Source organism: Periplaneta americana, chromosome 9, assembly GCF_040183065.1.
Source record: "Periplaneta americana isolate PAMFEO1 chromosome 9, P.americana_PAMFEO1_priV1, whole genome shotgun sequence".
NCBI lineage: Eukaryota > Metazoa > Arthropoda > Insecta > Blattodea > Blattidae > Periplaneta > Periplaneta americana.
This window is the reverse complement of record NC_091125.1, coordinates 138442966-138467838: the sequence shown is the minus strand read 5'-3', so window position 1 is coordinate 138467838 and position 24873 is coordinate 138442966. Positions and strand designations below refer to the sequence as shown.

At 36.6% G+C, this 24873-nt stretch overlaps 1 protein-coding gene across 1 annotated transcript in view; it reads left to right on the top strand.

Moving 5' to 3' along the window:
• Positions 1-506: 506 nt before the first annotated feature.
• Hk (potassium voltage-gated channel subfamily A regulatory beta subunit hyperkinetic) overlaps positions 507-24873 on the top strand; it is a 491003-nt gene continuing 466636 nt past the window's right edge. Inside the window, exon 1 of the mRNA XM_069835985.1 lies at positions 507-1959. Within this exon, the coding sequence (XP_069692086.1) occupies positions 1853-1959 (107 nt within the window). The 5' untranslated portion in view covers positions 507-1852. The remainder of the gene's footprint in view (positions 1960-24873) is intronic.

Sequence of the window (24873 nt, the reverse complement as noted above, 5' to 3'; positions counted from 1 at the left end):
TCCCTAGTTCATTCATACTTCTTCCTCCAATATAAATCAATAATATATTCCCAATTGTAGCGAATACGCCTGTTTAAATAAGGAAATAATTTATTTACAGCTGTGGTAAGAGTCTTGTAATCACTGACATTCTTTTAATCTCCGTCTGACAGTTATTCTCAAGCCTCTACGGTTGACAGTGGGCATGAGAGATTTTTATTACGGCAGCTAATAATCCGATGAATAATTCATAGCAGGTCATGAAGGCGAAAGAGTGGCCTTCCAATTGATAAATCACCCCGTCGCGGTCTGTAAAAAAATCCTAAACATTATATGAGTGGTTAGTCTTTTTTTATTACCACATTATTACTAAGCGTGCCGACTATATTCGGACATTTTCGGCAGTTTACGGGAGGTCGACGAGGAGAATGTTTTTGGGGTGGTGTATGCGAGGGGGTGCGGAGGAGGGGAAGGAGGGAGAGCACTCGATTCTCTCTCCCCTTCCTCGCCAGACCGACTGACGACTGTTGGTAACATCGGTTTGTTGGAAGCGGCTGGCGCGGCAGGCAGCGTGCAATGACGGGGTGCATTGCGGGCAGGTAGACACGGGCAGGGGCAATCCTCTCCTTCAATATGTTGCAGTCGGAAGGATTTGCAGACGTTTACGGCGTCTCGGCGTCGACAGTAAGCCACGCAAGGAGCCTTGTTGAGTTGCCAAGATGAAACTGTAACCTTCAGCATGGAATTGCCGTTATTTGTGCTAATTGTAAAGTGAATTCATTAATGAGAGAGAAATTAAGAACCATCGTGTTATATTTTATATATTAATTTTTATTTTGCTGTGATTTATTTTAGTGTTACTACATATTCTGCGTGTTCGGACGATATTTTGGTGCTATGTGGCTGGGACCTACATATTGGAACGGATTGTTTATGGAGTGTTGACGATTTTTTGTTACTGTGTGAAAAAGAGGTGCACTGTTCATCTTTTATTGATCTGTTATGTCGGTACAACCGGTTAACATACACAGGACTGAATAGTGGAAGTCACATTTTCGATTGTTAAATATAACGTTTTAGTTAATGAAGTAAGGATAGTGTTTTTAATATATCAGAGATCTTAGGAATCATTTTTATGCTCTATTATTGAGTATTTTGAAGGTTAATATATTTATTACTAGTCTGACAGGCAATAAGGTTGAATATATGCTTCATAATCAAAGGTGCTATTAGACTTTAAGCTACCAAATATTGTTGCTAAGCGACAAGCACGTGAGATAATATTTTGTTTTTCACATCCAATTGTTTCACAAGTATAATAGTCGACAATAATTTTCCGCACTTTTTTTTATTGTTGGTTTATATTACAGTCGCCTAACTCGAAGTCAATACCTTTTATGTTAGACTGGAACTCACATACCACGTTAGCTTTGCTACATTCGCAATACATTCCGCTTTGCTATAAATAAGCCAATTTCAAATAAAATATTTTATAATATTTAAAGTTTAATTAAAAATTCTCAAGAGATATTTTTCAAAAGGACAAAAGAGCTCAAGAAAAAGCAAGAAAAGACGTTTCATCACGATAAACTGTTCATTTATTCGCGGTGTGGAATATGTTTTCAACCGGAACTTACATATATAGACTTCCGGGCCGAATGATGCCGAATAATACCGAAGTGCAGTGAAAATAGACACGTTCATACACGAGGTAGTGCGGTTATACCCGAACGTCTTGACGACCAGAAATATATTTCACAATGGATGGTGTTATAATATGGTCGCGTTGCTAGGTAATCAAAAAGTATTCGTTCTGAGCCTTGTGTAGGCATTTTTTTCAAGTGTCCATCAAGATTGAAGAAAAGCAGCAAAAATGTCTTCAATTGTTCTCTGCAGCCTCGGCAACAGCAATGCCAACAACAATGACACCAACAATAACAACGAGGAGGAGGAAACCTTCCCCATACCAACGATTTATCGGTATGTTTAAAACAAAAGTTTATTTTTCATATTATGTTATACACTCTATTGTATTAACTACCAGTCTGTTATCAACAGTGTTTGTGTCATGGAGATTTTTGGCTGATAAATAATAGGTCAATTATTACATTATCATCTAAATTGAGGCATTTTACATGAACACCGTAACTTCTACTTTTCCTGGTGATCTACGTAGAGGTCTTTTTTCTATGATTCTTCTTTCTCGTGATGTTGTCACGTGACCAATCTGCCTTCTTTATATATAGGCTTTTTACCACGTCTGATTATTTACATAACTTATAAAATTGTATATTTAATTACATTTTACTCTTGTGCAGCCCAGAATATTTATAAACATCTCTCTTTTATTTTTCTCAAGATAACCAGCGTATTGCGACAGTGGTTTACAAAATAATACAAATTCAAATGTAACTAAGTTCATTATTTATGTAGGGGAGAGTCAGGTAGTATCGGACATCGGGTAGTATCGGACAGTGCGTTTCTTTCATCTACCACCATATGGTAGTACCTGAATGACATGGTTACGTTTCTCTATGGGACATCACAGAAACGTAACCATGTCAATCAGGTACTATCATGGTGTGTTAAATGAAAGAAACTCACTGTTCGATATTACCCGATGTCCGATACTACCCGACTCTCCCCTAATGTGCACGGGTTCAGGTCCAACAAAGGGTATCCCATACCCTTTTTGACCAATTTATCTATATTTTCGTTTCCCTGAATGCCCTGATACCCCAGTACCCACCGTAGTTCTAGCCTGTTATGTGAAGATAGGGCTATCAGGGCATTCAGGCAATCCCATACCAGTTTGGATTTTACCTGGTCTGAAGAAAGTGATTTTAAGGGGATACTCCATTAAAAATCACAACTTTTTTTCCTAATCATTTTTTTTTTCAACCAAATTTTGAGAGCATGTTTACTATGCAAAGGAGTAACAAAATCCAAATTTTGAACTCCCAATTGTTTGGCTTTCAATTTTTTTCAGTTTTTGTTAGAAATATTTTCAAACTCAAGATTTTAGTAGAAGATCTCAATTTTTAAGCTTCCTTTTTTTTTTCATTAACAAAACATAGAGAAATATTTATATGATTTCATTTTATGAAATATCTCATTTATTCGCTTTCAAACATTACTTTTTTAACTTTTGAAAATGTTACTTTTTCTATAATTCCTGAAAAAAATATTAATAAACTGAACTAGCAGCATTTCTTACAAAATAAATGCATAGATACCTGCAGCTACCTCATAAATACTTCCACTTTGATTAATATATGGCATAAAAAGTTTGTATTGAATCAAGAAAAACAAAGTTACGAAAAAATGGGTATGAAGGTAAAATAAATATTTATGTAACACATACCTATTAAAATTCTCCTCAGCTACATCCATCTAGTAACTTCAGGGAGCCAACTTTAGAACATAAAGTTACTAGATTTGTAATCAGAAATTTGTAAAAAAACAATTCTTTAATGAAAGAATAATTTTGACAGCTCTTCTTCCTTAATTAAAAAAAATAAACATATTTTAATCAGAAATGAACTAAATTCATTTGGAGTATGAAAATATACATTCTGAATATCTTAAATAGTAATTAAAATGTTTTGGAAAATTTTCATGATTTTCAGTGGAGTCTCTCTTAAAGCACTTTGACTGCCTGTGAGGATGAGAATAATTTACCATGGTAACCCTTCTCAAGTCCTCTGAGTGCGCAGATTAAGATGGCAAATACTTCCGCCTGAAAAACTGTAGGCCTACAATATTCCCCGAGGCTTAGAGCAATATTAGTCTTAGGAAATTGACCATAGATGCCTGCAGTCGACTACGTCCCTATGCGGGATCCGTCCGTGAATCACACAATTTGGTCACGTACTGTATCAGGTGTAGTTCCTCCTGCCCTGCCTTCCTCCTGTTCAGCCTTCTGGAGAACCGTTGCCTTGAATTGATGGAAGAAACAGTACTGGGTATTAATTAGATCAGATCTCATACCTACCAGGAAATTTAAAATGGCGGTATGTCCAGTTGTTGCACAACTGTTTTTCCAACTTCCTGTATCCACTAAGCAGTTGGCAGCTAAGTGTAGCCTCCGCTTGTAAACAAATGTCCAAAGATGGGAGTCCCAACAGACTCCCCAATGAAGTGGTTGGAGTACTCCTAAATGCCCCGTATTTTGACTAAGTCTATTGTAATATTACACTCACAGATTATATTTTAAATTTAAATAGGTTAAAGACTAGTGATTGGAAAAACAGGAACGAATGGAAGACGAAAATTTCAATTATATAGAAGTTGGGCACAGGAAAACGTGTTTACAGTTAAAACTTTCGTACAATAGGAACCTTAGTTTTCAAATACAGCTGTGAGCATTATGGAATGAAGATAAATACTAACAAGACGAAGACCATGGTCATAGGAAGAAAAGTAAAGAAGGTAAACCTGCGGATTGTAAGTGAGGTAGTAGAGCAAGTGGACAGCTTCAAATACTTGGGGTGTACTATAAGCAGTAACATGAGCTGCTGCCAAGAAGTCAAAATGATGGCAATGACAGAGTAAGCTTTTATTAGAAAAAGGAGCATCTTCTGCGGACATCTGGAGAAGGAACTAAGGAAGAGGCTATTAAAGTGCTTTGTGTGGAGTGAGGCAGAAACGTGGACATTGCGACGAAGTGAAGATAAGCGACTAGAAGCATTTGAAATGTGGGTATGGAGAAGAATGGAGCGTGTGAAATGGACAGACAGAATAAGAAACGAAGCTGTGTTGGAAAAAGTGGATGAAGAAAGAACAATGCTGAAACTGATCAGAAACAGGAAAAGGAATTGGCTGGGTCACTGGTTGAGAAGAAACTGCCTACTGAAGGATGCACTGGCAGAAATGGTGAACGGGATAAGAGTTCGGGGCAGAAGAAGATATCAGATGATAGACGAATATAAGTTTGTACTTGATATTTGGGAAAAGAAAATTGTACCAGAACAATGGAAGGAGTCCTTAATAGTACCTTTTTTTTTTTTTTAAGAAGGGGAACAAGACTAACTGTAGTAACTTTCAAGGAATAACACTTTTGTTGACGTCGTACAAAATGTTGTCCAATATTCTTTTGAGAAGATTAACTCCATATGTAGATGAAATTATTGGGGATCATCAATGTGGTTTTATCGACTGTAGATCAAATATTTTTTGTATTAGACAGATATTGGAGAAAAAATGGGAGTATAAGGGTACAGTACATCAGTTATTCATAGGTTTCAAAAAGGCGTATGACACGGTTAAGAGAGAAGTTTTATATAACATTCTTATTGAAGTTGGTATTCCCAAGAAACTAGTTCGATTAATTAAAATATGTCCCAATGAAACTTACAGCATAATCCGTATAGGCCAGCTCTTGTCTGATGCTTTTCCAATTCACTGTGAGCTAAAGCAAGGAGATGCAATATCATCTTTACTTTTTAACTTCGCTCTAGAGTATGCCATTAGGAAAGTTCAGGATAACAGAGAGGGTTTGGAATTGAATAGGTTAAGCAGCTTCTTGTCTATGCACTTATGCAGATGACGTGAATATGTTGCGAGAAAATCCAGAAATGATTACGGAAAACACGGGAATTTTACTTGAAGTAAGTAAAGGGATAGGTTTGGAAGTAAACCCCGAAAAGACGAAGTATATGATTATCTCGTGACTAGAATATTCTACTAAATGAAAATATAAAAATTAGAGATTTATGTTTCGAAGAGATGGAAAAATGTAAATATCTTGGAGCAACAGTAACAAATAAGAATGACGCTCGGGAGGAATTTAAACGCAGAATGAATATGGGAAATGGCAGTTAATAACAGGTTGAGAAGCTTTTGTTTCTAGTCTGTTCTCAAAAAATCTTAAAGTTAGAATTTATAAAACAGTTATATTACCGGTTGTTCTGTATGGTTGTGAAACTTGGACTCTCACTTTGAGAGAGGAACAGATATTAAGGGTGTTTGAGAATAAGATTCTTAGGAAAATATTTGGGGCTAAAAGGGATGAAGTTGTAGGAGAATGGAGAAAGTTACACAACACAGAACTGCACGCATTGCATTCTTCACCTGATAAAATTAGGAACATTAAATCCAGACGTTTGAGATGGGCAGGGCATGTAGCACGTATGGGCGAATCCAGAAATGCATATAGAGTGTTAGTCGGGAGGCCGGAGGGATAAAGACTTTTGGGGAGAGCGAGACGTGGATGGGAGTATAATATTAAAATGGATTTGAGAGAGGTGGGATATGATGTTGGATACTGGATTGGTCTTGCTCAGGATAGGGACCGATGGCGAGCTTATGTGAGGGCGGCAATGAATCTGCGTGTTACTTAATAGCCATAAGTAAGTAAGACGAAATAAAGATATATGGGTGTCATATGAAGAGACAAAGAGGAAGGCAGAAAATAGGAAAGACTGGAGAATTCTGCGTTTGCAGTGAAAGACCTGAGTTTTGAAATGAAACATTTCATTTCTAAAGAAGTTTATAGCTGTTAAATCTTCCAGAATTCATGTCTCTGTTGATGTGAAAACAATAGGAACATCTGATAACTTGCTTGGTTCTTCTTATCATCTTTTCACGTCATTAAGAAAGATTAGAGCTTATGTAACGGAGCTGTAATAAATCACTTTGTATCAGTCGTTCTGCCTGTTTGCTGGAAGCATTCTCGGTGCAGAAAATGGGAGAAAGAAACTGGCAGAACACTTAACAAGGACAAAAAGGAGGCTCAAGAACCCCATTCCTCTCCCGTTTCACAAAGAACACCCAGGCATGGATCTGACAGGCGGTTTCCACGATTGTAAATTGGAGATTTGTGATTTGAAAACAGCTGGAATGGCGGAACCAGAAGAATCCGCACGCTGCTTTGATGCCCTGCGCATGCTTTCATTCAGTGTGTACGTACCCTCAAAAGGAACCGATTATTTTCCGTCTGACTCTTTCTGTCTTCCTGGCAGTGATTCTTGTTCGAGCAAAATTGTATGCCTTCTAAAACATTCTGCTACAGTCCGCGTCACCGTTTTTGGCGTGTGAAATAAGTAATGTGAACGTTAAGTAAGAGTGTTTTACCTTTGCAGCAGTCAGTCTGAAAACTGTGCTTGACAAATGGCTGATGTGACGTGTATAGGAATTGGTACCATTCTCAGCTGCAATAGCAACATGATCACAAACTGGGTACTATACTCTAGGACACACGCCAAAAACGCTGGCGCTAGCTATACAAAATTTATTCGTAAAAGTTTGCCAGAAGTTTTATTTCAACACATAAAATCATAATAATCAACACTACTATTTGAATCCTATAGATTAAAAATCCCCTAAATGTCCACTTTCACAAATTGAAGGATTTTGACAGTAACTGGTGGCAAATAGGGGGGAATTTTTAACATAACAGTGACTTTTAACAAACCATTTGCTTAAATTTAATGGCTTTTTCAATTCAAAATATATATATATATATATATATATATATATATATATATATATATATAAATCATTAGAATTCATTCTTAGCAACCAATATATGGGCGTAACTCAATTATGAACAAAATAGTCTTTAGGGAGTTTTGAATCTCGAGGATTCAATTATGCTTTTAATACACATTCAAGATTCAGTATTAATTAACTAGATCTACAGATACAAATGTAGTTACAAAAAATGCTATGAAACACCAGTACTTAAATATAAATATAATATAAAAGCATCCTATGATGGATCTAAGTCAAAAGTAAAAGTTAATGGAAAGTTATTACTCTTTTGCTGTAAATACTGGGGTAAGACAAGGAAATGGACTGTCCCTATTCCTATTTCATTTTGCATTGAATTTAGGTGATATTCCACTGATAAAATGAATCGTAGGATGTATTATTCGATTGTCCACCACTGTGGCGTAACGGTTAGCACGTCTGACCGTGCAACGAGCGGGCCTCAGTTTAAATTCTGGTTGGGACAAGTTACCTGGTTGGGGTTTTTCCAGGGTTTTCCCACAACCTGTTTATTTATTTATTTATTTATTTATTTATTTATTTATTTATTTATTTATTTATTTATTTATTTATTTATTTATTTATTTATTTATTTATTTATTTATGTATTTATTCATTTATTCATTTATTCATTTATTTATTTATTTATTTATTTATTTATTTATTTATTTTGCTAATAATTGTAACATAAAATATAATATAAACGGAAAAACCTTAGCTCTCCCCTGAAAGAGTAGAACTCGTGCTCAGGGGCGGATTCCTGAAGTATATAATACAGTTATTTGTCTTATGTCTACTACGCAATAAGAAAAGGCCTATATAAATTTAAATTTACAATTTTTCATTATTTATAAAATCCATACATAACTTTTTAAATGTAATACTAGAACTATTAGAATTGACAAGATTTGAATATTTAAATATAAATTTGTTATATATTCTTCGGCCTAAATTACTACTATGATTAAATATTGTAGCAGTGTTGCATTTTGGTTCAAACAATCTTAAAGAATTCATACCTTTTGTTTCATAACTATGAGAATAGAACTCAAAGTTTTTCGATTTTTATATATGAATTTCATTAATACAGTATAATAAATTTGTCTTATTTTAAGAACATTAAAGTCTAAAAACAATTTTTCAGATGGAAAATCAGTAGGTTTATGAAGACATATTTTAATTATTTTCGTCTGAAATAAATAAAGTGTATTAAAATTGGATTTAAATAAGCTATCCCATCCTATAATTCCATACATAATTACCGATTGAAGTAAAGTTAAGTATATTGTGCGTAATAAACTTATTCACAAGTAATTCATCTATAAAACAAAATAATATATTATTTTACGTAACTTATTACAAAGGTAATTAATGTGTTGGTTCCATTTTAAATTATTGTCGAAAATGATGCCTAAATTGAAGCAGAATTGCTAAGTAACTTCCGGAATTGGATCTCGGACTCATTTCACCATCATTAATTCACATATCATCATCCATACAATAGTCCGGGTTAAGTTAATAGTGTGGCGTGCTGTAGTTAAGAGAGCGGCTATTTGGTTAACCACGCCTCTTTACAGATTAGAAGTGCTAAGCGCAATAAGTCTTAGGCTGTCGTGTAAACCTTCGGATTCATCCTCAGTACACGAGGAAAAATTACTTAATTACCAATAGCCACGGATACTTATTTTCTTATAGAATGATATTTTCTGCTAAGAGTTTTTCCTTTTTAATTTTTGCTGCTGAAATTTCATAGAATACATTCCAGGAAACTTCTCAATAATGAAAATAATAATAATAATAATAATAATAATAATAATAATAATAATATTATTATTATTATTATTATTATTATTATTATTATGTTACCATTAATATATTATATCACCACTGCATGGCGCGTCCTCAGGTTGCGGATAGAGGAGACGGCCTCCAGATATGGAGGGTAGCTGCGAATATATTAAATAAGCAGTCGTGGATAGCCGATAAGAGGTGGTCCTCCAACTTGGGGGTTGGGCGAAGGGCTAACAACCCATCACCGTAAAAAACAGCTTGTTACGAAACCTTCAAATAAGGCTCGGAATGGGACTGATTCTCTGGCACGACCACAGCAAAGGAATAAGGTTCTGAGATTTGGTACTTGGAATGTTAGAAGTCTGTATAGAACAGGAGGGGTAACATTAGTAGCAAAAGAACAAAAATTCTATGCGGATGACATGAATATGTTAGGAGAAAATCCACAAACGATTAGGGAAAACACGGAAATTCTACTTGAAGCAAGTAAAGCGATAGGTTTGGAAGTAAATCCCGAAAAGACAAAGTATATGATTATGTCTCGTGACGAGAATATTGTACGAAATGAAAATATAAAAATTGGAAATTTATCCTTTGAAGAGGTGGAAAAATTCAAATATCTGGGAGCAACAGTAACAAATATAAATGATACTCGGGAGGAAATTAAGCACAGAATAAATATGAGAAATGCCTGTTATTATTCGGTCGAGAAGCTTTTATCATCCAATCTGAAAGTTAGAATTTATAAAAGTTATATTACCGGTTGTTCTGTATGGTTGTGAAACTAGACTCTAACTTGGAGAGAGGAACAGAGATTAAATGTGTTTGAGAATGAGGTTCTTAGGAAAATATTTGGGGCTAAGAGGGACGAAGTTACAGGAAAATGGGAGAAAGTTACACAACGCAGAACTGCACGCATTGTATTCTTCATCTGACATAATTAGGAACATTAAATCCAGACGTTTGAGATGGGCAGGGCATGTAGCACGTATGGGCGAATCCAGAAATGCATATAGAATGTTAGTTGGGAGGCCGGAGGGAATAAGACCTTAGGGGAGGCGGAGACGTAGATGGGAGGATAATATTAAAATGGATTTGAGGGAGGTGGGATATGATGGTAGGGACTGCATTAATCTTGTTTAGGAATGGGACCGATGGCGGGCTTATGTGAGGGCGGCAATCAACCTCCGGGTTCCTTAAAAGCCATAAGTAAGTTAGTTATTAATGTGTTATTGCCATTCTTATGAAATATATTTTTCCCTCAACATTTTTTCGTGTGTTGGTCAATTTGTCATGGACGATATTTCATAAAAATACAACTCTTGACATCTTATGAATGAAACGTATTGTTGAATATTTTCAATTGAGTTTCTTATGCATTTAGCACTTAATATTAGACAAAATACCTGTCACAGCAACGTATTTGAAACGCTAAAATTTCTAGAAAGACTAGAGTGGGAAACGCTTTTCATATGAAGTAAATCTCTACCAGGATTTGTAATTTAAAAAAATAGGGGTTGGAAGTGGCAGTAAGGTCGTTCACAGGAAACTGCCCCTTCCGACTCGATAACAGGGTGGTCCGGGTAATCAGATAGTGTTGGCACCACCGGGTTAATGCCACCCCTCATGATCCGGTTCATTTGTCGTTGCAGGTCGACGGGTCTGTTTCACCCTTTAATTGCTCTCGTGTTTCCACATAGAATTTTATATAGACGTAATGAAGGCACATACGTCGTTCATGTTCTTTATAAGTTGATAAGTTGATATTGAGGCCTGATGTTTACAGTTGTTATTACGAGAGCAAAACGGACATAACGAATTTTGTTATAGTGCACATCTCAGACTTAAAAGATTTATGATGTAATTTATAAATGCTTCAAAGTAACAATGAAATATTTTGTTCCAATTACGTATAGGTGGCGTCTCGAGATTCGAGTATCCTCACATTTTCGCTAAAGAGCATTACATTTCAGATAAGTATCCCTCAGAATATATGCACACATCTGCATTTTGATCTTTTCCAGATGATTGTCTTTCTGCTGCTAGACATCATCTAAACCAGGCCTGCACAAGGTTTGCACTCTCCGAGTCGGCTCACAGCTCGAGAGCGAAATGCAGATATTGGCTGCGCTCTGTATAAGGGTGTACTGGAAGAAGGGGTGAAATCGTACAAAATGTACACAAAAGTACTAGTACGAGTGTTCATGAAATGAATTCCCGTTCAGTGTTTACAAAACTGTCTTGGACTATTATTAATTAATAAAGAAATACTTAGATTACAAAAATAATAATAGAAACTATATAGCTACTTAAATATACAATATCATTTTGTTATATTTTTATTTATCATACATCAAAACGGGATTTTATGCTGTTGGCAGCTGAAAGGAACAGTACAGATCGTAATGAAACATCAGTTACAAATGTTCGCGTAGGCTTCCGCGCTGGTGTACATGGTCTGTGGATAAGCTTCGGGGCTTCTACCGCGTTGTCTTGGTGTTGGTGGCTGACGTTTCGACTGCTGTGTTGTGGTCATCTTCAGAGCAGTTGGATAAGGAAATAGTCTGCGAGCTCGTGTATATATATATATATAGTGGACAACGATTGGATTGGACAACGAAGAACCAATCAGATGCCAGAAGGAGAACCTACGACCTATCATCGAAAGTACTCCCCCCATCGAGACTACTGTATATACGAGCTCGCAAACTATTTCCTTATCCAACTGTTCTGAAGATGACCACAACACAGCGGTCGAAACGTCAGCCACCAACACCAAGACAACGCGGTAGAAGCCCCGAAGCTTATCCACAGACCATCAGTTACAGATGTTCGATGTCTGCCTTTATTAAAGTTGATAATAAAGAACAGTTGCTCACAAATATAAATGTTGAGCCAAACATAGCAATCATTTTCACAGCCAGCTTGTGTAGTCGTGGATATTATTGCTGGGGTTTAGTATCGTAAAACTCAACCAGGCTAGTAGTATTATTCAAACGGTCTTTAGCCCTTAGGCCACATTGAAGACCAATAAATTCAAGCTGCAAATCGTATGACACTGTTTCAACTGGTGTTGAAGGAATTTATTATGATAACTTTAAACTTCTTTGCAATTAAGACAAGATCTTGGAACCTAGAATTAAATTGATTTTAAATTTCAATTAACATTTTCACATAATCGTTTAACATGGCTTCATCACGAGCAGTTTCTATCGTTGGAAAGTGAGTCATATTACCTTCCCGAAACTGACTTACGAAAAATGTAAGTTCACGACTGAAATCCCGTAATTTATTCAACATATCAACAATGAGCTGGCCTTTTCCCTGAAGAGAGATATTTAAATTGTTGAAGATTAATAAATTCTAACGTACCCTACCTCGTGTAATAATGGAACTTTCAACTCCTGAACTTTTTTACTGCAATCTTCACCAACAAAACCATCGTATCTCTATGTGTGGACTAGTAATGACGTATTATATTATGTTTTCCTCTTTCTTTCAAACTTTTGTGGCAGATAAGTATTGACTCCAGATGCTGTGAAAAAATAAGCATTCTCCCATGCAATATTGAAAGAATTTGCCCGGTGATCACTTTTCCTTCTTTTAGATTCCTTCATTATGTAGCCGTAGATAAGCAAAGTGAAATAGCTACTGATAATACACACTACACCAGATAGCTGCGCGGACTATCCTCTACCTATAGCAGGCCTAAGTCATTCCGACGTACCTTTCCGGCGAGCTGTTAGACGGCTCTCCCGCTCCCAAGGAGCGGCCGCGCTCAATGAGCGCCGTTTGTGCAGGCCTGATCTAAACGATTCCATGGTACCGCCGTAATAATGCTTTCAACACTACAGCGGATCATCACCTTGCACAATGACTGCCGTTCTTCTCTCACAAGAACGTAAAACGTGATTATGCTCTAATGTTGAAATATGCATACAAATCTAGTCTCCCTGGTTGAATGAGTGAATGAATGTTAGCCATGATGTCCCATATTGGGCACAGGCCTCCTGTAATGGGGTTAGAACCCCCTCGACAGGGATGGCTCAAGTGTACTTTCTTAGTGAGCCAATCCAGGCGAGCTTGTTGTGTATACTACTTTGTGACATGGTTAATAACCCTGTTCAACTTTAACTAGTCTCAGCACTCTGTTCTTTGTTCATTTTTTTGCACTATCCAAATAATACTAACACCAGCACTTTGACAAACACTGATTGCTATTTACACTATTTAACTGACACTTTCTCAACACTGACTTTACTATTTACAAAATTTATCTCACACTTTCACTAATACTGACTTTACTATTTACAATATCTTAACACTGGTTACGTTACCTATTTACAATGACCTTCCCTAGTTCTTTCAACAAAACTCTGTTCTTTGCTGTCCTCAACAACTGTGTCCCCGCCTCTTTGGCAAACATGTCAGACCATCTGAGCCGTGGTCTTCCCTGTCCTCTCTTTCCGACGTAGGGGTCCCACATCGTGGCTGCATCGGTCCATCTTGTCTGTTGTAGTCTCGCCAAATGATCCTCCTCCAGGTCCACTACGTTGCCGTGGCTCGTTCTGCTGTGTCAGTAGTGTTCGTCAGTCTTTGTAGTGTTTCGTTTGTCATTCTGTCTCGTAGCGTGATGCCCAGTATTTTTCTTTGCATCTTCCTCTGGCATGTTTGTATACTTGAGCGTTGTCTCTCGGACAATGTCTAAGTTTGGCAGCCGAATAGCAAAACTGGGATTATACATGTCTCCTGATTACATAGTGCGAAAGTAATATTTATTTTCTTCAACAGATTTCGTGACAAAAATCTTGAAGAAAAACAGCAAACCGCGGTTCTGTAGATAAAAATACTTATAGTTATATGATTACATATCAAAATGACCCCCCCCCTCCATTTCCAAACATTTCTCAAACCCGTGCACAGTACTTAGAGGGACAGAAGAGAAATTCGGAGAAGTTGTAATATTCGAATAAGATATTTTAGAGGGAGAGACCAAGTTTTAGGCATGAAATTACGTGGAAATACAGGCTGACCCATCTGGCTTAAGAGGAAGGTTATTAGATATAACATAGTGCCCTACCCTATTTGTACAATGAAGTTCGCAAGAGCCACTTAGACTTTGCTCTCTAAAATTAACGTAGAGTGCAGCCGAGGCGATATAAATAGACTGCACCTAAATAAATTAACGTAAATTTTGTCTCTTTTTATTGCTATAAGCTGGTTGTATCCTAGAAACCATATGAACAACATAAATTCTGAGTCCTAAAGAAGGCTGAATCGTGAAATTAATAATGTTCATAAATTTAATTTAAATAATTCTGTATTGTAGTAGCGGTATATTATTACATTTCAAATAAATTCTGCTAATGCGAAAGCTAATCCAAATTCAATTAATAGTAATTGTATTATTGGCCAAGCATTACTAATGTTGCTGTATTAATTACTACATTGATAGGAAATTAATTTAACTGTACCTGATATTGCTGATCATGAATATGTAGGTCACTGAATCGACGGTACAGAACAAAAGAGAAACAACACAAAATGCTAAGTTTTGAGATAACTGCATCTTAAAGTTTCATATTGCAGTGGAAGATACAATTAACTTCATTCTGATTGGAACTTATAAGAGCAGTATAAAAGAAATGTCATCAACAAAATTTGGAGTGATTTCAATGATCTTTGGAATTTTCACAGCAACGTGAAACTTTAAAATGAAGTTACAGTGGACTCTCCGAAGATCGACAAAACAGAATTGGAAGTCCAATAAGGGTAGTGGGTATGGCAGGTGAAATGAATACAAATTCTTATTGGTTAACCATCAACGAATACAGTACTGTACTTTCATTTCCTGCCCGCCACGAGACTTTTGTATGCGCTTCTAGTACCACAGTGGGTTTAGACAGTTCCGTCTCACAAACGGCACAATTCTCAAATAGAAAAAGAAGATTTCATTAATTTAAAATCAGTGATTAAATATGGATGCCCTAATCAATAAAATATTCTGTTTTCCTTTAACAAAAGTATCACTACAAGACATAGAACCAATTCCCATTCAAATGGCAAACTCATTTCTTAGTGCCCGTATAGGGGCGTATCTAATTCTCCTACATAAGCAGTCTAACTATAGCATGTCGAACTTGATTTCTGTCGGACTTAAGAGTTTCCACTGTATCTCAAAACTTTGCATTTTGAGTTGTTGAAATTAGTCCAAATTCTGTTAATGATGTTTCTTGTATACTAAAAATTCCAATTAGAATGATGTTAATTAGATTTTTCATTTGAATATAAAACTTTAAAATGCAATTTTCTAAAAAAAGGTGTTCATTTTGAAATGTTTCCTTTTTGAACTGGCCCTCGAAATTACATATATATCCTTGTTTTTTGACTACTGTTCTTTTTACTACTATACTACTACTACTGCTGCTGCCGTCGCCACGACCACCACCACCACCACCACCACACCACTACTACCACCACCACCACTACCACCACCACCACCACACCACAACTACACCACCACCACCACCACCACCACCACCACCACCACCACTACTACTTGTACAACTATTCTTTTATTATTTACTGCAACTGCTACCACTCTCCTACTATAGTTGAGTCGGTGTATCTTGGGCTCTCAGCAGTCAAAGTTTCATGGCTCCTTCGCTGTTGCCAGTTTTCAGTTCCCTTCTCGAACGAGAACAAGAGAGAAAGAGGACAGGTCTTTACACTCAGGTTGTTAAAGATACTGCCTGCTGACTTCACACTGTTTAGGAACCTTCTTTTTTGTCATCAACATTCTCAGAGTTGTCTTTGGTTATGATTTTCACTGTTGACATATTGCCGTACTTTGAACTGTCCATGAAACAGGTAATATACATAGGTTCTTCATTCACTTAATCCTCCTCAAAAAAGTGTTACCTTTATGATAGGCTCTCGCTTGCATGTGAGTGAAGTACAACTAGTAGCCACGATCTTGTCTCACTTGTTACTACGGAAAATCGAATAACTAGACATTTTCGGTCCGGTAACATTTCTGCTATATCATCACTGTTGCTACTATTCCACTTTATTACAACTGTGATCTTGTCGAAGTTGAATAATTTCAAGGGAAAAATTGTATCGATCCCGGGACCTTTGGCTGAACGCACCAACGCTCTACCGTCTGAGCTACCTAAGTACTATACCCAACACCGTCTCAATTTTTCCCTTTATATCCACACACCTCAAGTGGGCTGACAAGATCCCAGAAATCCAACTTTTAATGCACACAAACTCAGTGTGACTTGAAAGGAAAATATCAGTTAACAGTGACGGTACTGGAATTAATCTTCTCAAGGTGTTCTTATTCCCATTTTAATTCTTCTACGACTTCTACAAAACCAAAAATCCGATATTATTAGTGAAAAACACAGAAATTAATATATTGTATCGTCTTCATTTGAGAGAAATTATATTGTAGTACATCAAGAGAAACATTTCAGAGAGAATAAAGAAATTTGTCTCAGATATCAGCTGAATGGTAAATCGGTGCCACAGGTGAACACTTGTAAATACCTAGGTATATATTTAAGCAACAAACTTGGTTGGGAGGAACAAGTCACTAATACCACAAGGAAAGCCTGGAAAGCACTACATTTCTCTATGCGTATTCTGAAGAAATCTAACCGAAGGTCAAAAGAATTAGCGTACAAAACCGTTGTTCGCCCAATTCTGGAATACGGAACAGTAGGTTGGGATCCGTACAGATAAAATCAAATCGATTCAATAGAAAAGGTCCAACGCAAGGCAGCAAAATATGTCAAAATGGGAAAGGGACATGATGAAGAGATAGTAAATGACTTAGGGTGGGAATCTCTCAAATCAAGGCGACGAAAAACCAGACTAACCGCATTGTTTAAGGCACAAATGGGACACAATGCATGGACCAACATCAATGCTAGATTAGCAACACCATCATACTTAGGTAGGGCAGTTCATATTAGGAAGTTTTAATGTAGAAAACAAAGAACGGACGCGGCAAAATTTTCCTTTGTTAACCGCACAATAGTAGACTGCAAAACCTTACCTGCGGCATTCTTTCAGGATGGTCCTCTCAAAATCAATACATTTAAGGAAAGGTTGAGAAGATTAGACTGAATATGTAATTGTAGGTGCAGTGTAGTTATCTAAGTTGTGTCATAATTAATTAAGTTGATATGTAATTAATTAAGATTATATGTAATTTAGTTGATATGTAAATAAATTAAGGTGGTATGTAATTAATTAAGGTGATATGTAATTAAGTTGATTTGTAATTAATTAAGGTGATATGTAATTACTTAAATTGGTAATAGTTGGGTGAAATATAAGTACTTATAAGTTAGGTTTACTTTTGCTTATTTTAGGCGTTATTATAAAATAAGTTTTATTCATAGTCCTAGGTTTATTGCATCTATTTATTTATAGTTAGAAATAAATTTAGGTTTATTTTTTTATTTTTATTTTATTGCTGTAATTATTGTATAATTGTAATGGTATTATTGTATATTATATATCACTGTCATCGGGTGCATACCCAATTTTAGTGTTAATAAATACATACATACAGTCATATCTCTTTAGTTAGCGCACAGACTATTTTTATCTGATATCCTACGACTCTAGCAAGTACGTATTTATCTAGCATCGATGCAATTTGTGATAGTGAAGTATTATTTTGACGAGATGAGTCCGAAGACTCGCCGTGAGATTACCTGATATTTTCCTCACAGCTTAGGAAGGACTTCGAAAAAAGAAAAATATATCAAATAGTCAATCCAAACGGGAAAGCAGAGTCTTCCTCGGTAACGACTAGACCATTCTGGTGACGCCTTTGCAATGCAGGTGTGATGGTAGTTATAAGGAGCTCATTTTAATTATTGTGCCTAAATTGTAAAGCAGTCCTGCAATTTGACGTTCCTTTGTGTTAAATACTAGGAAAGAAGACTTAGTGTAACTCACATTTGTGTTGCGGATTTTCTTTATTATGAAAAAGCATTACTGGGGAATTTTCCCGGTGATGGTTCTCGGAGTAGCTTGTAACGGAAGCAATCAGGAGAATGGAGCCCAGGATATAACATTGAAGCCCCTAGCGGATACCTTCTTGGTGAGATACATTTGAAGGACATTCGCTAGACTTGAACTTTCTAAGTTAAATGTACTAGAAATTGAATTAGGAAAGTACGCACCACAAAAACATCTTTGGTATCATTATCGAGTTCCTCTCTCTCTCTCTCTCTCTCTCTCTCTCTCTCTCTCTCTTCGTCTCTCTGATTTGCACTGTAGTTCTGTCTATCCGGAAAAATGTTTTTCAGTTTCTCTCCGTGTCTAGGTATTTATTTATTTTTCTATCTGTTTTTCTGTCTTTATGCTAATCTTCAAATTTGAACCTATTCCGAAGACCCTTTATAACATATTAAACATATTTATTCATTTACTCTGGTGGAATTAAGGCCATCAGGCCTTCTCTTCCACACCACCAGCAATGCAATACAACTATAAGAAAAATTATACTACAATGCAATTAATCTACTGTAATAACGTGTGGCAGAATGAATATGACATAAAAAAACAACTGAACGTACAAGTAGAAATTGAAAATAATAAAATTTAGTCTAACATATTAAATGATGCAAAAAAGAAAAAACAAAAAGTAAAAACATGATACAAAAAATACAGAGACAAAATAACAGTGACACTCGGCATCATTGTTATTAACCTTCTTTTTCCTCCCTTCAAGTATTAGGCCATGTAGCCTGTTACGATCTCACAGTTGAATTTTCAATCCAGCGCTTTTTGGACGACCGAGAGATCTCTTCCCGTTTGGACGATAGTGGAGCATGACTTTTGGGATTCTATCTCTACGTATGCGATGCAGATAATTTATCCAGTTGTTCCGATAATGATTTACGTGATTAATTACAGGTTCTAGTTGTAATTCTTCCATTACATCTTCATTGCTTTTGTGATCCCATTTCGTATATCCCGCTGTATATCTCATAACATTGTTATTAACAAAGGGACAATAAGGTGTTCTAGTATCCTGGCACAAAGACAAGAGAAAGTGTTAACCTAACAAAAGGAAATTATTCTCAAAATACTGAAGATAAAAACTTCGGCATAAATTTAGCAACTTCTCAGAAACGGATTCCATGAGGTAAAACCTACTTTTCTAGTTTACTCTTAAACTTTGACAGTGTCCAGCAATCCCTGACGTCACTAGGTAACGAATTCCAGAGGCGAGGCAATGATACAGTATAGGAGGATGAGTATTAAGTTCTGTGACGAGAAATAGAAAGGAGAGATTGATGCTTATTTTGTGAAGTAGTTAGGAACTGAAAGCGTGAAGACAAGTAATTTGAAGAAGAGTTATGTAAAATATAAATTATATTCGTAACTGAAAAAAAATTAACGGGTTTCTTCCAAGCGCTTACAATTTCACTCACCCTGAACAACTTGGTCTGATTCGAAGTAGAAATAACTGGTCTGGAAGCTATCTGTATGTATTTTTTATTTTAGTAGGTTATTTTATGACGCTTTATCAACATCTTAGGCTATTTAGCGTCTGAATTAGATGGTGATAATGCCGGTGAAATGAGTCCGGGGTCCAGCACTGAAAGTTACCCAGCATTTGATCATATTGAGTTGAGGGAAAACCCCGAAAAAAACCTCAACCAAGTAACTTGCCCCGACAGGGAATCGAACCCGGACCACCTGATTTCTCAGTAAGACGTGCTAACTGTTAGTGCACAGGTGTGGACCACCTGTATGTGATATGTTTATATTTATACAATGTGTTTCTTGTAGAACTGAATCCAATGTCTTGCCTACAATAATTCGCAAACAAATTAAGGCAAATTGGCACAATTCTCAGGAGATTTACCTTGGCTCGCGTGAAACACGTACACCTCAAATCAGGTGTCGGAAGTTACCGCCATTCTCTGATAGGCACATTTCGACACGGCGCGGCGCTTCATATTTTCTTTCACGCGTGCCAACTTCATACTATCAGTGATCTTCATTCCTCTAGTAATGTTGTCCTACAGCTGTTCCAGATTTCGGGTCCTGTCACAGAAAAACTCTACCCTTAAGACAGGGGAAATCAGGGTTCGTAATATCGGGCGAACGTGGTGATCACAGATTATCAGAGATGATTCGGTTGTCAAAAAAACTGGATTTTATTTTTATTGACTCTTCGGACGTATGGCAGATCGCACCACGTTGCTGAAGATATCCTTTCGTTAGTTCCACTTCATCAAATTGTTCCATAAACTCTGTCAGTAACTCATTGACAACCGTATCTTGGAAGAATTTGCTCCGATATTATACCAGTCAGGCCGTGCCAAATAATTTAAGGCTGGTCCACAATCAACAGGGAACGGAAATGACAACGAGAACGACGACGGAAATACTATTAAAATAAATGTACTTAAATGTGAGCATTCACAATTGTGGACCGGACAAGGAAAACGGTATATGTGCCCACAAAATGTGGGAAAACAAAAAATATATATATACTTGCAATTAGTATTAAATTGTTTTCAACATAAAGTGTCTCAACATCCAATTAAGTTCCCTGCAAACATATTCAGCTGTGAAACAACCCATTACTGACAATATTATGTAGTGTTACTGGCTTCCACATTATTAAAGTTTGACAATGATGTAAGTCCCATGTATAATTTCCTTGAAAACGGTACAAACAGTCGAGTGATTTGTTAATATTAAAAGGTAGAACACTAACAATTTGATTTGTAAGCATGAGAAACTGTTTGTTTTTCTTACTGGCACAGGTCCTTATAAAAACCATGATACTTAGTGTCCATGAAATCTAGCATTGCCAGAAGGTCTGCCTTTAAAGAGCTCTCAGGAGTCAGCATAGCAAACTTCTCCAGATTTGTAATAGACTGTAGTGTTCGTCCTCTTCTTAGAACCTGAGATGTCTTCCACTGTTCAGAATCACTCAGTTACTCCTGGTAAGGACCAATGTTGGATGATCACAAGCAACTCGAATCCATGATACTTGTGTAATGCGCAATGTTAACGTATTTAGAGCCCTATCAGCTTCTCAAGCCACATCCAAGAAGTCTTCAGATTTCATTGAAATCACTTTGAATGTTTTTTTAATTCTGGCCGACCTTACAATGTCCTGCATCTCATCAGGAACCACGGCTTTACAAACCCTTTCCTTGCTGCCGTAGTTTCCTATTTTCTACACACTTCTCTGCCTTAGATACTTTTATAGTTAGAGGCCTGTTATTATTCATGATAAATGCTACAAAACCGCTACATTCACTACAGATCAACACAGCGAGTAACCTTCCACAAAACATACACTAGGTGGCACTTATATCGTTCAGCAGGACTATACTACGGGACTTATATCAAGTGCCATCTAGAATGCACTCGTTTGACTATGTGGAAGGATGTTTGGTACCATTACTATGACATATATCATATTCCATGACAAAATGTCATAAAGTGTCTCAACATCCAATTAAGTTCCCTGCAAACATATTCAGCTGTGAAACAACCCATTACTGACAATATTATGTAGTGTTACTGGCTTCCACATTATCAAAGTTTGACAACGATATAAGTCCCATATATAATTTCCTTGAAAACGTTACAAACAGTCGAGTGATTTGTTAATATTAAAAGGTAGAACACTAACAATTTGATTTGTAAGCATGAGAAACTGTTTGTTTTTCTTACTGGCACAGTTCCTTATGACAAAAACAAAATTTGACCTCGAAGGCACATATACCGTTTTCCATGTCTGCTCCTCAATTAACGAGAAGCTTGCCGGGGCCAGGGAACGGGAACGTGAAATTTAATTATGAACGCTCACATTTAAATATATTAAATTTTATTTTAACAATATTTTCGTTCTCGTTATCGTTTCCGTTCTCGGTTTATTGTGGACCACTTTTATTGTCGACTTCGATGGGAAATAGCACCCATAAAATTTCGTTCTGAATTGTCGTTGGGTTTCAAATAAGAAAGCAAAATAAATACATGTAATTCAATGGATTACGCCATCTTTATTAGTTTTTTAATTGTTGGTGGACTGCTATTATCATCTGTTGATAATGCACTATGGTGACATTAGGTGCGCTCGATTTTAAACGTGGTTTGAAACGAATCCGTGTTATAGTTTCCATTTTGAAACGAATTTATCAGAATCGGTTCTATAAGAATCACTCTGTATAAAAAAAAACCCTTGCTATAATTAACGATGCCCTTACGAGAGCTTTATTTTCTTAACTGACTGTGCACTAAAGAAAATAGTATAAGACCAGAACTAAACTTTATTGTCAAGTAATATTAAGCAAACAGCGATGGACTTCATATCTTCGGAGGATATGAAGACAGATACATTAAGCTGTGGTCGGAAAACTTTACAGAGAAATACTGATAAAGTTTGAGTACTCAAACAAGTCGACGTTTAGAACTTGTGCGACAGAAGAAGTAGAGGGGGGAAAAAGAAGTAAATTCCAACTTAAATAATGAAAGTTATTACAAATGCAGGAACACAGAACCTAATAAAGACAATAAAAATAGAAAGGATCAAAGAAAGAAACTATAGAATTAATATAATAATGGAAAGCAAGGAATTGATAAAAATTGAAGAAATAAAGGAAGAAAGACAAATAAATAGAGCTGAACAAGAATATAAAAGAATCTGGAAGTGAGGAAGATGGGTTATATACAGAAATAAATACGTGTAAAAATATAAAAGGAAGTTAAAGAAAAAAGAAAGGGACAAAAAGTAACGGAGAATTCATCGAACCCATTTAATTGTGACAATCGTTTAGACTATGCTGTTCGTGATCTTTACTGTAAGAATGTTCCATATTCTCCCATTTTGTCGACACATTTCATATTTAGATACATAGATATTTAAGTTGCAGTAAACTACTATTAAATTAATTTTCAACATTTTAACCAACTAGCTAACACAATTAAATTATAATTATTATTTTTATGTTGCATATATACTGCGTGTTCAGTTCAAAGTGTGTCATAGCTCGCTGTATGCCGTCATGTGGCTAGCCGATGAGCCTAGAGAATTCAGTCTTCCTACACTTCCGCAGAGGCGTATTACCTATGTGCCAGAGAAGTTGCCTAGCAAGTACGGCGTTCATTCTGAAGAGTACTTACCGATACGTACCGCAACGCCGGTAGTGGCAGGAATGTGAACTGTTTGGAAACACATACTGAGGTGAGATTTTTTTCTTACTTTCGGGATATGGGGAGAGGGTTAAGACGATTACTTACGTACGGTATTTGTTGACATTAACTTCGACGGTCAACATGGACACGGAGCATTTAATTTGTGTTGTGGAATGTTGCCGTACGCAACCGATGATAACAAATACCCTGGGTACGACTTGCTCGCGCAAAACACAGTTCGAAAGAGGTTATGGTAGCACACAGACCGTACAGACCGCCATCTGTTGCTACGACGTTCAAGTTATACCGTACACGTTCTCAAATTCAGATTGAACGCCTTGATTAATAGGCAACTTCTCTGACACAAAAGCTGAAACTCGCTTCAAATCGCTGACTCATCAACAGTGACGTCATGACACACTTTGAAATGAACACCCAGTAGTTTCGTTCAATTTATAATAGCTGTTTTTGAAATGAAGATATGAAAGAAAGAGAGAAGGAAGAGAAGAAAGAAGGGTGGGAAGACACAAAGAATTCATGAAAGGAAGTGAAAAGTAGGCTATCAATCTAAGAAAATATTAAATAAATACGAGGAAAGAATAAAATTGAAAGAAATATGTACATGAAATAGATGAAATGGAAGTAAGAAAGAACAAAAATAGCAAATAGAAAGAAGAAATAAGGAGAAAATAGAAAGAAATTAGCGACAAGAGAAGGAGACGGGAAAAGAGAAATAAATAATAAAGAAAGCAGAAAAAATGCATTATCATAGGTCAAACGGTGCAGGTACACAAAGAATCACACAGTGATGTATGTAGCCTGTAGTTGCTAACAGCTTTCTGGAGTAGTTCGCATGCCAAGCATTGAAGCTACGTTCTCTCTTTGGAGTGGAAATTCTTTACGTGGGTGGAGAGACCGTACAGCCTGTCCGTATCAGCAGCACTACGTCGGTTCAGTGTAGCGGGCTGCAGCAGCGACCCGGGGCTAATTTGTAGCTACATAATTCATGCGGTTGTAGAGAAATGACAGACACTGCAAATACAGTTCGGAGGATTAGAATTTTATACCTGGATCGTGTATCCCTTGTTCGATGTGGGACTGTGAATTCGGACGAAACTCGATAAAGCAGAGGATGACTCAGGTCAAATCCAATCAGTAAATATCTGTTACTGTGACGCCGTCCAGTACCGCAGAGGTACAATAGGGGCTAGAGTCGTGCACAACCGGTTACGAAAAATACAAATTATATATTGCTATTGAACGCCTGGCGCTATAGTCAATATGCAAAGTTCTCCCATCTCGCGCAATATCTCAGCGTCGGTTTATCGAATATTCGAGTTGTTTCTCATTCTTTGTGGATGGACGGCAAAGACAGACCACATTGAGCCATGCAGGAGTTACAAGAGCCCTTGCAAG